Source organism: Bubalus kerabau, chromosome 3 (assembly GCF_029407905.1).
Source record: "Bubalus kerabau isolate K-KA32 ecotype Philippines breed swamp buffalo chromosome 3, PCC_UOA_SB_1v2, whole genome shotgun sequence".
Classification (NCBI taxonomy): Eukaryota; Metazoa; Chordata; class Mammalia; order Artiodactyla; family Bovidae; genus Bubalus; species Bubalus kerabau.
The window spans coordinates 32,132,895-32,147,070 of record NC_073626.1 but is presented as its reverse complement, the minus strand read 5'-3'; the positions used below and the strand labels follow the sequence as shown (position 1 = coordinate 32,147,070).

The following is a 14,176-nucleotide window of genomic DNA, read 5'->3' as shown; positions in this document are numbered from 1 at the left end:
CTTTGGATTAAGTAGATTAAAAGACAAGCAAAAATTTGCCTTGTATTATTTAAACTGCAAAGCACTTCATAAATATTGCTAAATCGATGAACTTGTGGCTCAGCTGGTAAAGAATCTGCCTGCAATGTGGGAGACATGGGTTCAATCCCTGGGCTGGGAAGATCCCCTGGAGAAGGAAAAGATACCCTCTCCATTATTCCAGCCTGGAGAATTCCATGGACTGCAGAGTCCATGGGCTTGCAAAGAGTCAGACACAACTGAGCCACTTTCAAACATCAAATAGAACAGCCACTTTTAATGCACAGTTTTTATCATCTCTGGGCATTTGACATTTGATTTTCTTGCATTTTTTCCCCCGCTTTATTTCCTTGACATCACATCTTTCCTCCTCTGCCTGAACTATTCTGTTCTTCACTGGTTCATCCCCTAAATCCTCAAGATTCTATTTTCAGACCAATTCTTTTCTCACTTTGCAGTCTCAGCTCCTCCATAGATTTCACTGATAATACGTTGAATACAAATTCTGTACTTTTCCAATTTGTGGCCAGACACATATATCTAAAGGTTAAAACACACCCGTTCCAGGGACTCCCCTGGTGGTCCAGTGGTTAAGGCACCCTGCTTCCAATGCAAGGGGCGCGAGTTTGATCTGGGAACTAAGATCCTGCATGTTATGTGGTGCAGCCAAGAAAATGTAAAAAACAGAACAAAAAATACCTTTCCAGCCCCACCCAATGTCATTCTTCCTCTTTACTTTGCTACTTTTAAGCAAACCCCTATTATTTTAGTTATCTCTACTCAAAATAGAGCCCAGAACTCTGCTCAGTGTTTCCCACATCCCAATCCAAACTTCAAGTCAAAAGTAGGAGGTAAACAGAGTCAGGGCCACGAGACAGCTGAAAGCAGAACCCTGAATGCTACCCGCAGTGGAGAGAGGGCCTGAAGAGAAGGAGCACGTAGAGGAGAAAAGAAGGGAGCCGTCTACAGGATGTGAGAAGCGTGAGAGAATGGAGTTGTGGTGCCCAAGGGAGGAGAAATGGGGGTAGTCCACAGGTGGGAGGGATGCAGAGAGAAGGGCTGACGCTGCCAATAGCAACAGGGCCATGTGTATCCTTAGTGGGGCCAGCTTCAGCTCACTGCCAAGGTCAGGAAGACAGACTGCAGAAGTCAGAGTAAACAGAAGTCAGGACAGGGAAGCAGAGAAGGGAAAAAACAGAGATAGTGATAGCCTAATAAGGAAGGTTGAATATTCTCTACTATTTCTCTTTTAGAATTAAATAGACTTGCATATACCAATAAGCTAAATTGACCTCCTTACCTTAAATATCTGGGTCCTTTCTCACCATCTATCTAAAGTCTTTTGATTCTTTAAGACCCAATTGTACCACCATTTCTTCTAAGCATCCTTTTATGAGCACCTTACTGGGTGGCTCAAAGACTGTAAAGAATCTGCCTGCAAAGGGCAGATCCAGGTTTGATTCCTGGGTTGAGAAGATCCTCTGGAGAAGGGAACGGCTACCCTCTCCAGTATTCTAGCCTGGAGAATTCCATGGACAGAGGAGCCTGGTGATCTACAGTCCTTGCGGTCACAAGAGTCAGACACTATTGAGCGACTAACACTTTCACTTTCACTTAGAAAAGAGCCCTCCGTTCTGTCTCCAGAGTGTTTATTGCCTTTACGGTGTGTGTTTACTTCCTGGCGCCTCTTCTCTGCCCTTCTAAGTAAATCAGGTTTCAGACAGAAGCAGAAGCTCAGTTTTTATAACATCTCACTACGAGTTCAAAACCCTATGGGAATTCTTTTTTATCCACGATGTAAGTATATTGTCAACCCTCAAAGGGATCCCATTATAGCTTTGGGAATTAATAAATTCATATACTTACCAAACGAGTAAACACACTGCAGATCTCAGCAGATCATCTTACTTTAAAAAAAAAAAAAATGTTCTAAGCCAAGCCTAATGATGGAATACTTCCCCCTACCCCAGTCCTAAAAATGTGTAGGCTTGCTCTTATATTCAGATAGAAGTAACGTGCATCCTGATGCAAATTTTAATTATCAGCGTATGTACGATATATACGAACACTAATCAAAAAAAGTCCATTTTAAAAAGAGGAAGTCTAAATGCACCTGGAAACTGAGATTACCTAATAGGCTCCCTTATTCCAAGTCTAAACGACAAACTGAACAATTCTAGACTAGCTACTCAGTGATAGTCACTGATTGTGTATCCAAGTTTCAGGTTTCCGTTTCAGATGAGGTAGTGTCACTTACTGATACTCACCTGATTGTAATCATTTTTCGTTCTCTATCAGGTAAGAAGCATTTTTTCATTCTTATGATATTAGAAGGGTATTGGAATCGTTCCGAGTTGATAAAAAAGAGGGGTTGAGGAATTCTGGAATATACTTCATCACCCACGGGAAACATCCATGCATCCAGAGCAATGCCACACCTGATGGAAGAAGGCTGGTTACATGCTGCCCGCATACAGGGATTTCTAATATCACAGGGATTCAGAGACAAACACCTCACTGGTTCGTTATGGGTGATCTCACTGGGCGGAAGAGGTATTACCCTTCAGTGTGGGAAGGGGATATCGTTAGCTTTGCAAGGCAGCAAACTTGTAATAAAATCACCATTTTCTTTAGGAGGCATTTGAGAATTACAACCCTTAAAAACGTTTAAAATTTTTTTGTCATCCTTCAAGATAAATTTTAAAATAAGTAATTCTATAAAATTGTGGAGTGTCTGAAAAGATACAGTCTATGCACTATTGCCCCTGTCTTTCTAGTTCTTCTGGACCCCGTTATGTACTCATTATCATTATATCTTTCTGAGTAACAGTTAGACCCTTTCCTTTATGTGTAAAGATACTTCCCCTGGGAGAGTTGAAGAAAAGCATATGGAGTATATCATTTGAAAATGTAATTCATTTTCTTTTTTTAAAGTTAAGTTATCCAATGTTTCTTGGCCTTTTGGAGACTCTATTTTATGTGCTAAATGGATGAAAGAAGAGAATCTTCTTATGTTGAAATAGCTTTTAAGAAATGTGAGCTAAAGTTTCACGAATGATCCTGTCTACTTTACACGGTCGATTCTACATGATCTCATCAGTTTGGGATGAAACGCTTCAAGAAAGAAAATGTTCCTTCAAGGTAGAAGACTGGGGTCCTGACTTCCACTCCAGTAGCAATGTAATTTTAGCCCATGCTCAACCTTAAAGATGGAAAAAATAATAATTTAAAAATGCCCTGCCCATCTAACATAGAATTGGAGTCAACTTCTGAGAGAAAAGGATATGAAAGCTGAGATACAAAGAATAAAAGTTTGGAGGTGGGTGGTATGTTCTCAGTAAAAATTTCATGTATGAAAACCTGGAGCTAGATAGTGCAAATGTGAATTACTGTAAATAAATTAAATGTAAAACAGTTTTTTTTTAAATGCCCTGCCAATTGGGGAATCTAGAAAATAGTATAAGATGACAACATTATTATTACTATCATTATGTCACAGATAATATGTATATATAAAGATAAATTTCCAAATGAAAATGATAAATACCTTGAACAGATAAATAATAATGAGGAAAAACAGAGATGGGGAGAATTTTCAATAGCCAAAGTCAAGGTTTCTGTTTAGGAAAATTCATGTGAAGGATTTTATGGAGGCAAAAGAATGGACTTGTGAACTCCAAAAGATCTCTTCCTCACTAAGAACTGGATACATTCTATATCGCATGTGTTATCACTTCCCCCTGTTCCAATAACTTAGCATTCTCTCTCAGCCTTATTCTCTTACCTGAATCTCTGGTCTTCACTAAGAGTCTGAATAACTGTGGCTCCACCAAAAGAATGTCCAATAACTGCTATTTTATCCCTATCAATAGAGTCCTATGTGAAAAAAGCGTGATATAAATGCATAAGTATCTCACAGGCTGTTCAGAGGATAGGCAGAGATTTTGTGAATCACAAGATTATTATTTCACAGGCATGGTCAAGTACCTTGATTCTTAGAAAAGAAATATACACACTCACATGCACCCACACACCCACACATATGTACGTATACATACATGCGTCTCTCTCTCTCTCTCTCTCTCTCTCTATATATATATATATACACACACGAACAATTCTATTTAAAAACATGTTATATATATAATACTTACAAAACACATATATATATATATATACTTATAAAACATAAATATAAGTTTATCTATATATATGTACAAAAACGTCTTTGGTTTCATCACCAAAACAAAAACAAACAAAAACCTCAAATAAAGAAGTGAACTTCATGGCTCTCTTCATCACCCACACTTGCAACATCAATGTCATTGCTGATGGCTCCCTCTCTCACACTCCACATTCATGACTTTGTCCATTCTCTGAGTATTTATTGAACACCTGCTCTGCGCCAGGCACTGCAGTTCATGTCCCACGAGTTCCTAGTCTACTGGGGAAGGAGTTACAGATACACAATGCAGATGAGGTAAGGAGGTGACAAGAAGCATGTGTGATAGATGGGACAAGGAGCATGTGTGATAGATGGCTAGCCCAGTCCAGATGGGCAGTGGGGTCCAGGCAAGCTTCATGGATAAGGAGATGCCTGACTTAGGTTGATGATTTAGCAGGTCTAAGTCAGGAGGACGGGGAGTCAGACCAAGGGGACCACATGTCCAAAGCCATGGAGATAGGAGTGGCTAGTTGAGTGACACAAATGACTCATAGTGCAGAGGACAGACCATCATCCTAGTCTGGTCCCTTCCTTGTGTTCCGCACCCCCACACACTTCTGAGTCTACAAGCACACTAGCCACTGTGATGCTCTTCCGCCCTACCCCAACATTTTGTCTAAAACTTTTGACCAGCGTTTCAGGATCAAGCTCAAAAAGATGCAGGAGCTGCCCAAGAAATTACAATACTTCCACTGTTTATATTATATTGAACATACGAAATTACCTTTTTTTTTTTATAGCTCAAATGTGGCTGGTGGCAGTTATACACATAGTTCAACCTAATGCATTTCTCGCTGTTGGAATACTTTCCCAGTACTCTTTTTTTATTTGCAGCCCTTTATCATGTTGTACCTTGTATTACAGCAGTAAAACAGACAATAATAAGAGCAACAAAGACGTCCAGGCCAAGGGAAAATGAATTTTTTTTTAAGCTCACCTTCAGCTGTTCCACATCAAACTCTAAATCTAGTACATTCGTCACTGGCCTCCCGTGATCAATGTCCAGAATCAAACTGAGAGCCTGAGAACATTCCTTTGCTCGTTGCCGTAACTAATAGGATGATTAGAAGAAGGACATGACAAAGTAAAAAGCTGTAACACTTAAAATTTGTGTAGAGGGTGAAACACAGGGAAAAAATTTGGTTGCCTATAGAACACAACCTACATCATGACCCAGGCCCCAGCTTTGCAGGTGGTTATCGCTTAGTCTAAATCCTGGCTCTGTTGCTTACCCACTGTGTGACCTCAGAGGATTTGCTTAACCTCTCTGGGCTTCCATTTATTGTATAATAATGTCCACCTCAGTGAAATGCAGGTGGGATTAAGTGCAATAATCCATGTAAAATCACCCACTATAAAGTCTGGCTTGTTGTTTAGTCGCTCAGTCGTGTCCAACTCTTTTGTAACTCCAAGGACTGTAGCCCACCAGGCTCCTCCGTCCATGGGATTTCCCAGGCAAGAATACTGGAGTGGGTTCCAACCCAGGGATCAAACCCGGGTCTCCTGCATTGCAGGTGGATTCTTTACCATTGAGCCATATGGGAAGCCATAAAGCTTGGCACAGAGATAGAAAATAACATGCTTTAATTCACTTGGTCTTCCTCAAAGCCTCATATGAGATACTGTTAATGTTCATTATTTCATAACAGATAAAGCATGGAAACAAAACAAAAAGAATAAGTAACTTGTCCAAGATAAGCCCACTGCACCTGCAGAGTAATGGCATCAGGATTTAAACAAAGAAAGTTGCATTCTAAGGCCTGAACTCTTAAAAATATTCTCTATCACCTCAGTGAAAAGTAGACTTTAGTTCTAACACAAAAGAATTCTGAATATTCAGTCATCTCCTAGGATTTTCATGTTGGTCTTTGTTTTTACTGTGATCCAGATATTTCGTTAAGGGAATTTGATCACTCAGGGAATCCTCTGACATATCTTTTGGGAATGGGAAGTAAGGAGACCTAGGGGCACAGTCTGCCCTATGTAAAATAATTAAATGAACAAATGTCATCATTTCGCCTACACCTTTTGGTCAGCACGCCACCTCTTCTCTTCCTCAACGTACCTGCTCATTTCGTAAAGGAAACTCCTCCTCTCCTCGCTTCAGGGTTCTGAGATATAGCCAAGACTTGTTGCCTGTTTCTGCAGCAGACTGGTCCTTGAAATAGTATGTCGAGGATGCAGAACCATCTCTACAATACAAACAGAATCAATGACTTGTATCACTCGTGTTCCTCACTCCCATCCTTGACTCTTTCTGACTTCCCTTCTTCCACTCTACATTTTTTTTTTAAATCAAAGAGGCCCCCAAGGGAGCTCTAAGAAAAAGACATTGTTGCCTGTAAATAAGGCACTCTGTCTTCGTAATTCTGGGAGACCCTGGAGTTGAACATTCTCTCCCGAATCAGATCCCAGCACCACCACTTACTAGCTGTGTGGTTTGGGGCAAATTACCCTTCCTCGGCTTCATACTCCGCCTCCCTTGAAACAGTGATAGTAACATCTTAAAGGATTGTTAAGAAGATTAAATGAGATGGTATATGAACATGGCACTCAATGAACACAGTGATGAACTCAATGATGGTATATGAACACGAACTCTAGAAATGTTAGCTCTTTTTTTATACACATGACAATCTAATTCAGTCTCCTTTTTTTCCTCAGTCATGGGTAACCATAGTTGACAATTGTATCAGTATTTTTTTTTTTTATCCTGCTGAGTGGCACAGCTTATAGGATTTTAGTTCCCCACCAGGGATTGAACACAGGTCCTCGACAGTGAGAATGAGTCCCAACCACTGCACCACCAAGGAATTCCCTCTAATAGTACTTTGTATAAACCTTTAAGAAAGGTAGAGCTCAGCCACATGCCAAGTGACGTACCTGTGTTCTACAGCAGCAACTATAAACCCGTGGGATGCCAGATCAATGCCAATAGCAGAATAAATCATCCTTCAAAACAAAAATGAGAGAAGCATTCAACTACCAGTCACAATTACAAGGGATCCACAAATAAAACCTGGGAATTGGATGGTAATTATCCCCCTGTAGGAGTGCCCTGGGGTAAAGCATAGGGCTGTGGTTCTCAAAGGGGGCTGATTTTAGTCCTCTGGGGATATTTGACAATGTCTGGAGGTATTTTCATTATCAGGAGTAGTGGGGGGTATATTACTGCCATCCAGTGGGTAGATCAGATTAGATCAGATCAGTCGCTCAGTCGTGTCCAACTCTTTGTGACCCCATGAATCGCAGCATGCCAGGCCTCTCTGTCCATCACCAACTCCCGGAGTTCACTCAGACTCACGTCCATCGAGTCAGGGTAGAGATACTGCTAAAACCATTCTCTGATGTACAGGACTACCTCCACAACAGGAAATGATCCAGTCCAAAGCATCCGGGGTACCAAGGCTGAGAAACACTGGTGCAGTGATTATAAATACTGCCTTTGAGAGTTCTGAGTTTAAATCTTGGCTCTGCCTGTTTCCAGTTATATGACTTTAAATACTTACATTACCCCATTCCTGTCCTCATCGGTGGGGACAGATAATAAAGTCTTGGCTTTAGAATAATTATAAGGTTTTTTGGTTGTTTTTTTGTTTTGTTTTGTTTTGTTTTTTTCATTTTTTGGCTACACCAAGTGGCATGGGGACTTTAGTTCCCTGGCCAGGGATTGAACTCATGTCCCTGTTGGAAGCACAGAGTCTTAACACTGTACCACCAGGGAAGTCCCAGTTACTAGGTCATGACAAGAAAATACTAACATAGGCAGGTTGTACAATGTGATGCTTAAGACAACAGGACCTACACTCTGACCACTGCTGGTTATTGGATCCTGGCTCCTTCACTTACTAGCTGTCTACCTGGGATAAATCACATTATCTTCTCTCTGCCTTGGTTCTTTACCTGCAGAAGGGTGATGTTATAACATCTGGGACCTGGTGGGATTATTATAAGGATTTAGTAAGTTAACAGATGTTCAGTGCTTATAGCCATGTCTAAAACAGTGGAAATACCAAACACAATTCAGCTGTTAGGTAAATGACTAGACAGGGTGAGATGGTTGAAGAGTTATGTGCTAATAAGCAACTACATTTAGAATCCCTTCCACATCTTGGTTCTGCACAATCTTCTTCTCCTATCATGTATTCTTTTTTTTTTTTTATGTGAACCATTTTTAAAGTCTTTATTGAATTCATTATAATATTGCCTCTGTTTTTTGTTTTGTTTTGTTTGGGTCGCAAGGCGTGTGGGATCCTAACTCCCTGACCAGGGATTGAACTTGCACCCCCAGGATTTGAAGGCAAAGTCTTAACCACTGGATCAAAAGGGAACTCCTGCCTTTTATGTATTCCAGAGTAAATGGCCTTAAAGAACAAAAAGGAGGTTGGCGAGTATCATGTTTTCTCCTCCTGATGATGGAAGGCCAACTCAGGAAGGGAAAATCATCTAGTACAGGGATCAGCAAAACCTTTTCTGTAAAAAGCCAGAGAGTAATTGCTTCCAGCTCTTGGGCCTTACGTTATTTGTATCAGTCTCAGTTCTGCCGCTGTAGCACAAGACTAGAAGAGACAATGGGGAAAGTAAATGAGTGTGGCTGGTGTTTCAATAAAATCGTATACACAGATGCAGACTGAATGTGGTCCTCGGAGTCTAAGATGCCAATCGTTGGTCTCATAGGAATCAAATAACCAGTTGGGCTACAATTAAACAAGTGAAAATTTCTCATTGCAGATGCTACCTGATTTTTTTTACCAGCTAAAAGCCACTTTTCCTTTTCTAAAATTCTTATAAACCTGAGGCAGAAGATGGGAAGGGAGTTGAGAAAATGTCGAAAAAAAGTAGATGGGGTGGTAGCCATGAAAACATGCTACCTGTCATGATCCAGAGACCATAGTTGACTAAAGAGCCCACCCAGCTCCTGCCCCAGTGGGTCCAAGTAAAGCAAGACTTCCTGTAGGTTCGTTCCAGTGACCGGACATGGTGTGTGTTTACCATAGGTCCCTTCCTATGAGATGCAGAACTCTGATGAGCAAATCTTGGTCAAGCTCTCCCTCCATCAGCCTGGCCCAGTTTTTCTTAGTACTGTACCACATTCATACCCTTCATACCCAGTCCTTCTGTTTCCCATCTCCTTCTCAACTGTCCAGCCTGCATGCCAGGCTGAAATCTCTCCCCATCTTCTCTGCTCCTTCCCTTCTATCCTTCATGGGCATTTCCCAATACATGCCTTTCACAGCTAATCTAATCATGGTGTCTATTTCTTGGAGAACCTGAACTAATACAGTGAATGATTTTGAGAGTTTAAATACTGTTATATAGAAAGACAACCACCCAAATTGCAACCACCCCTCTCCTCTGTTGTGAGGCTGGTCTCCATGGGCTGGAGGCAGGAAAAGACAGGGCTAAGGACTGATTAGTAGATCACAGCTAATTCTGAAGGAACTCCAAGTCCTCCCAGGACAAGGACCAGCCTGACACTCCAAAATCTGCCGTCCACCCCCCCGTTTTTTTTTTGAGGGGGAATGCATTCATTCATTGATCCCTGAAGGCTAAAATTGTTCAGCCTCTTGACACTTTACCTGAATGCTCCAAGACCATGAGAAAAAATAATTAGTGGGTATTTTTCCCCAGTCCTCAGAGGTGCATTCCAGGCTGCAGGAGTTGTCATTGAACCTAGAGAGCAGTGGGAGATGATAATTAGTGTCTTTTTCTGACTTGAATATCGCTGGTTAATTTAACTTACATCTCCTGAGTATAAAAACCTGACCCATGGAATTTATTCTTTTATGCATCAATAGTAAATTCATGTAAAAAAAAAGTCTCCTACTGGATACCATCAAGCATGGGCATGAACCACTTGTTTTTTTCTTAAGACCATAGGATCATGAATTATCAGTTCTCACTGTCAGCTCTGAACTTGAGGTGAGACATTTCCTACTGAGAGGTGTATTCAGGAAGGCTGCTCCTTATCATCAATCCCAGATCTTGGCAAAACTTCAAAGGGAATGTTCTGAAACCAAACAACCAGTAAAACCTCAGGAGCATTAAACTGAGATTCAGAATCTTCAAATGGGAAACTCCTCCCACTCTAATTTGATCAAGGTCAAGAGAAAGATGGGGAGACCTTAGACTTCACCCTCAGATGTGGCTTTGGATGAAGTTCTGCCGCTGAGGAGCCGCTGACCTTCAGGTCAAGAGAACTCTCTGAGCCTCAGAGTCTGCTTCAGTAAAGTGAAGGAAAATATAGCTCTCTCATGGGGATCATATTTAAGTGGGAATATATGTAGATAGCATCACTGACTCAACTGACATGAACTTGGGCAAAATCCAGGAATAGTGGAGGACAGGGAAGCCTGGCGTGCTGCAGGCCATGGGGTCGCAAAGAGTCAGACACGACTTAGTGACTGAACAACAACAATATGTAAAGCACACCTATCCAGTCACATAGTAAAGGGCTCAGAATGGAGGCCGTGGTCTTTTCCTTCACTTCTCACTTATTATGGTCATCATTATCATCAATTATTTGTGTTCCACTTTCTCATCAACACAATGGAGATGTGCCCACAGAAACCAAATGTAATGATTGCTATAACAGTGACCTATAAACTATTCAGCATCCTGCTGCTGCTGCTGCTGCTGCTAAGTCACTTCAGTCGTGTCCGACTCTGTGCGACCCCATAGACGGCAGCCCACCAGGCTCCCCCGTCCCTGGGAGTCTCCAGGCAAGAACACTGGAGTGGGTTGCCATTTCCTTCTCCAATGCATGAAAGTGAAAAAGTGAAAGTGAAGTCGTTCAGTCGTATCTGACCCTCAGCGACCCCATGGGCTTCAGCCTTCTAGGCTCCTCTGTCCATGGGATTTTCCAGGCAAGAGTACTGGAGTGGGGTGCCATTGCCTTCTCCGATTCAGCATCATAACGATGTGTAATTATGTTCATCGTTTCTCATATAAAGTGGGCTATTAAGAAAACTCCAAGGAGACATTTAAAACGAATGCCAAAAGGTGTAGGTAGTTTTGAGGGGGAAATTTGAAGATGTAGTTAACACCAGGTCAAGAGTAGTATCTGGTGAAACAGATAAAGGACAAAAGCCAGTATTCATGAAATGCAGACATACTAAGTGATGAATGCACATCGGATTGTCTTAGTGAAAGAGGCTGGCCCCTTGGAGGTGGTTATGGGAATGAGAGTGGAGTTCCTCATTTATGATAAATAAGAAATTAGCTTTCACTCCTTGGTTTAGGATATGGAGAGGTATGGTGGCTTCTGCCTTCTTTCTCTCTTTGCCCAACTGTAAAAAAACACTTCAGCACATGGTATAGAAAGGAGAGGTCACACCAGCCCAATTGCTGTTCTCATCACATTATTGCCCCCACAGAGAATGGAAGAAGGCAAAATCTGACCACCCATAGAAAGATGTTGGAGCCTGTCTGAAAGTCTGATACCTTCACTCCCTCCACCCACCCTGTCATATTTAGAACAGACAAAACAAGAACCCTTGATTCTCTGATAGTCACCTGGTCTTTTAAGTAATACTTTGTCATCTTAGGAGATGTTTAGACTGGAGACAATCTACTTTGATCTTTAACTGCCTGAAACTCTTGCTGTTTTCAAGCTTTCCTTATAGTCTAGAGCTTACAAAGCAGGATCAACAGAAATCTTACCGAAGAATAAGCCCATAATTTTGCCCATAAGCCAGTGTGTTCCAAGAAATTTACTAAGACCCAAAAAATATTCTTTGTTTGGAATCCAAAGGGTGTCGGAGTGATCATCATCTTGAGATGGATAATACAAACGCAAGAAGGTGCCCTGTAGAGGAAGGACATGAATGTGCTTTTAGTCAAGTTGCTTCTCAAACCTATTCCAACAGCTGTTTTGCATATTTAATTAGTGGGGCCCCAAATACCTCTATTGTGCGTGAAGAGGTCCAGAGAGCTTTTTTTTGATAAGTTGCCATGGTGACTGAATATAGTCAAAAGGAATAGAAAGAGAAAAATATGCTTTTTGAATGAAAAGAAAGTATGAGCAGCCTGGTTTCAGACATTAGAGAAGGGAGGAAAACTGAGTTTATGGAAAAGTTAATCTGAAGACAGCAGTGACCTGAGGAATGGCTTCACCAGCCAAAGGCTGGCCATGAAATCATACCAATGACAAAATAAGCCATTCTCAGGTGAGAGCAGGGTCAGTTTTCAAAACCTTCTTATGGACCATAGCCACAGTCAATATAAGGATAAATGGTATTAAAACATTACCTTATTAGTGTAATCAAACATCAAGTCTGTGCAACCAACGGAATAAGATCCATTTCCTCTGGGGATTTTAGATTGACCAACGTTTGCAGCAGCCATCAGAGCTTGTATCTTACTGACCCATGCTGGAAAACAGGTCAATATTACTTCGCTTGTCATCCATGACTCCCCAGACTTGATTATGCCAAGAAACTTGGAGGGAATCAAGTGACCACCCATAGTTTCTGGCCTTCATTTCTTCACTAACTAGTAAAATACACAAATAGTTATTGAAGGCCCTCTGTATGTGAAGAACGGGGTGAGGAAAAAGATGGCAGTCAACATCCCCCTTCTTCCGAGATGCTTAAGATCATCATCACCTCCTAATCCTTGTAGCTTTGCCCTTACCTGCTTCTCCTATCCAGAGCATATTAAAGACCACTCCCTAAATCTGTTTTTCCTAAACATGAACTTTACCTGATATTTCAGATTTGGGCTCACATCTTCCCACTGGATATCTGCATCTGACAACCTTCCCACAGGAACAGCAAAGCCCATGGTCCAGAGTGAAATTACACGACTGTCTCCTAACTCCCCCACTTCACCCTCCAACGACACAGGCTGCAACTCCAGAATTCCATAGCCTGGGGATCCCAGGTCAGAAACCTAGGAATCATGCTACTCTCCTAACTGTTTCTTCCCTGCCATCTACATCCAACCAAGTTCCAACTTCTAACATTTGTTTTTAGCTTCGCATTCTCGCTCCAGTATGTCTCTGCTCTGCTAGCCCACCTGTCTCGCTTACACCTTCAGTGCTTTTGACCAGTCACCATCTCTCCTGAACATCCTGTTCACCTTGGATCCTGACCCCTTCAACTGTATCCTTCACACAGTTTCTGGAAGGATTTAAAGTATGAATCTCACCAGGCAAGTCTTCAAATCCTTCAATGCCTTCTTTCCACCAGCTGTTTTTCCTTGAAGAGAGCATGGATTGGAATCTTTCTGGAAGGCAGTTTGAAGGTTATATTTAAATCCACAGTGCCTTCCAGTGTGGGGTGGCTTCTTTTCTCTACTGAGGGGATTGAAACTCAGAGAGATTCATAGGTGTACAAGTTAAACCCCAAGTTCCTGGGCACTGTGAGAAAAACCCTCAGTGATCTGAAGGTCCACGGCTTCCTACTCTTCTTCTTTTTCCCTGTAAGTTACCTTCCTTCTCTGTGCTCCGGCACTCCTGAGCAACACAGTGGGCTGTTCCTTGCATCTGTGCCTTAGTAAATGCTGTTCCCTGCATTTGAAATCCCCGTGGCAAACTCCTATTCAACCTTCAGCATCTTGATTGGATGTCAGGTCTTCTCTGAAACCTTCTCTGATTCCCCAGACTCACCCTCAGTATTAAATAAATTCCCTGTATGTATTTTTATCTTCCTTCCTATCACATTAGACTAAAATTATGTTTTACTACTCTGTCTCCTAAGACTATCTCATAAGAGCTGCATCCATATCTTTGTATCCTCGGATCTTTAACACAAAGTCTGGCGCAATGATTGGAGTGCAATAAATATTTGTGAAAATGACCAGAACTAAACTTTACACTGTCACTGGGTCTCTTCTCTCTCTGTTAAATGCTTTGTGGCATATATTCTTTTATCCACCCATTCTTGAAATATTTTCTCTCTCTGGTGCCAAAACCCTTCAACACACCTGAAG

At 41.6% G+C, this 14,176-nt stretch overlaps 1 protein-coding gene across 10 annotated transcripts in view; it reads right to left on the bottom strand.

The window, feature by feature from the left end:
• PLA2G7 (phospholipase A2 group VII) overlaps positions 1-14,176 on the bottom strand; it is a 36,649-nt gene that overhangs the window by 1,690 nt on the left and 20,783 nt on the right. For 6 of the 10 annotated variants that reach the window (XM_055571261.1, XM_055571256.1, XM_055571259.1 and 3 more), the window contains 9 exons: positions 13,394-13,471; positions 12,494-12,615; positions 11,906-12,050; positions 9,823-9,916; positions 7,127-7,195; positions 6,309-6,435; positions 5,181-5,294; positions 3,803-3,894; positions 2,286-2,456 (listed from right to left, as the gene is read on the bottom strand). In XM_055571261.1, coding sequence (XP_055427236.1) covers positions 2,286-2,456; positions 3,803-3,894; positions 5,181-5,294; positions 6,309-6,435; positions 7,127-7,195; positions 9,823-9,916; positions 11,906-12,050; positions 12,494-12,615; positions 13,394-13,471 — 1,012 coding nt within the window. Of the gene's footprint in view, positions 1-1,884; positions 1,926-2,285; positions 2,457-3,802; positions 3,895-5,180; positions 5,295-6,308; positions 6,436-7,126; positions 7,196-9,822; positions 9,917-11,905; positions 12,051-12,493; positions 12,616-13,393; positions 13,472-14,176 lie in introns of all 10 variants that reach the window. The other 4 variants (XM_055571263.1, XM_055571264.1, XM_055571265.1 and 1 more) reach the window with 2 other exon arrangements.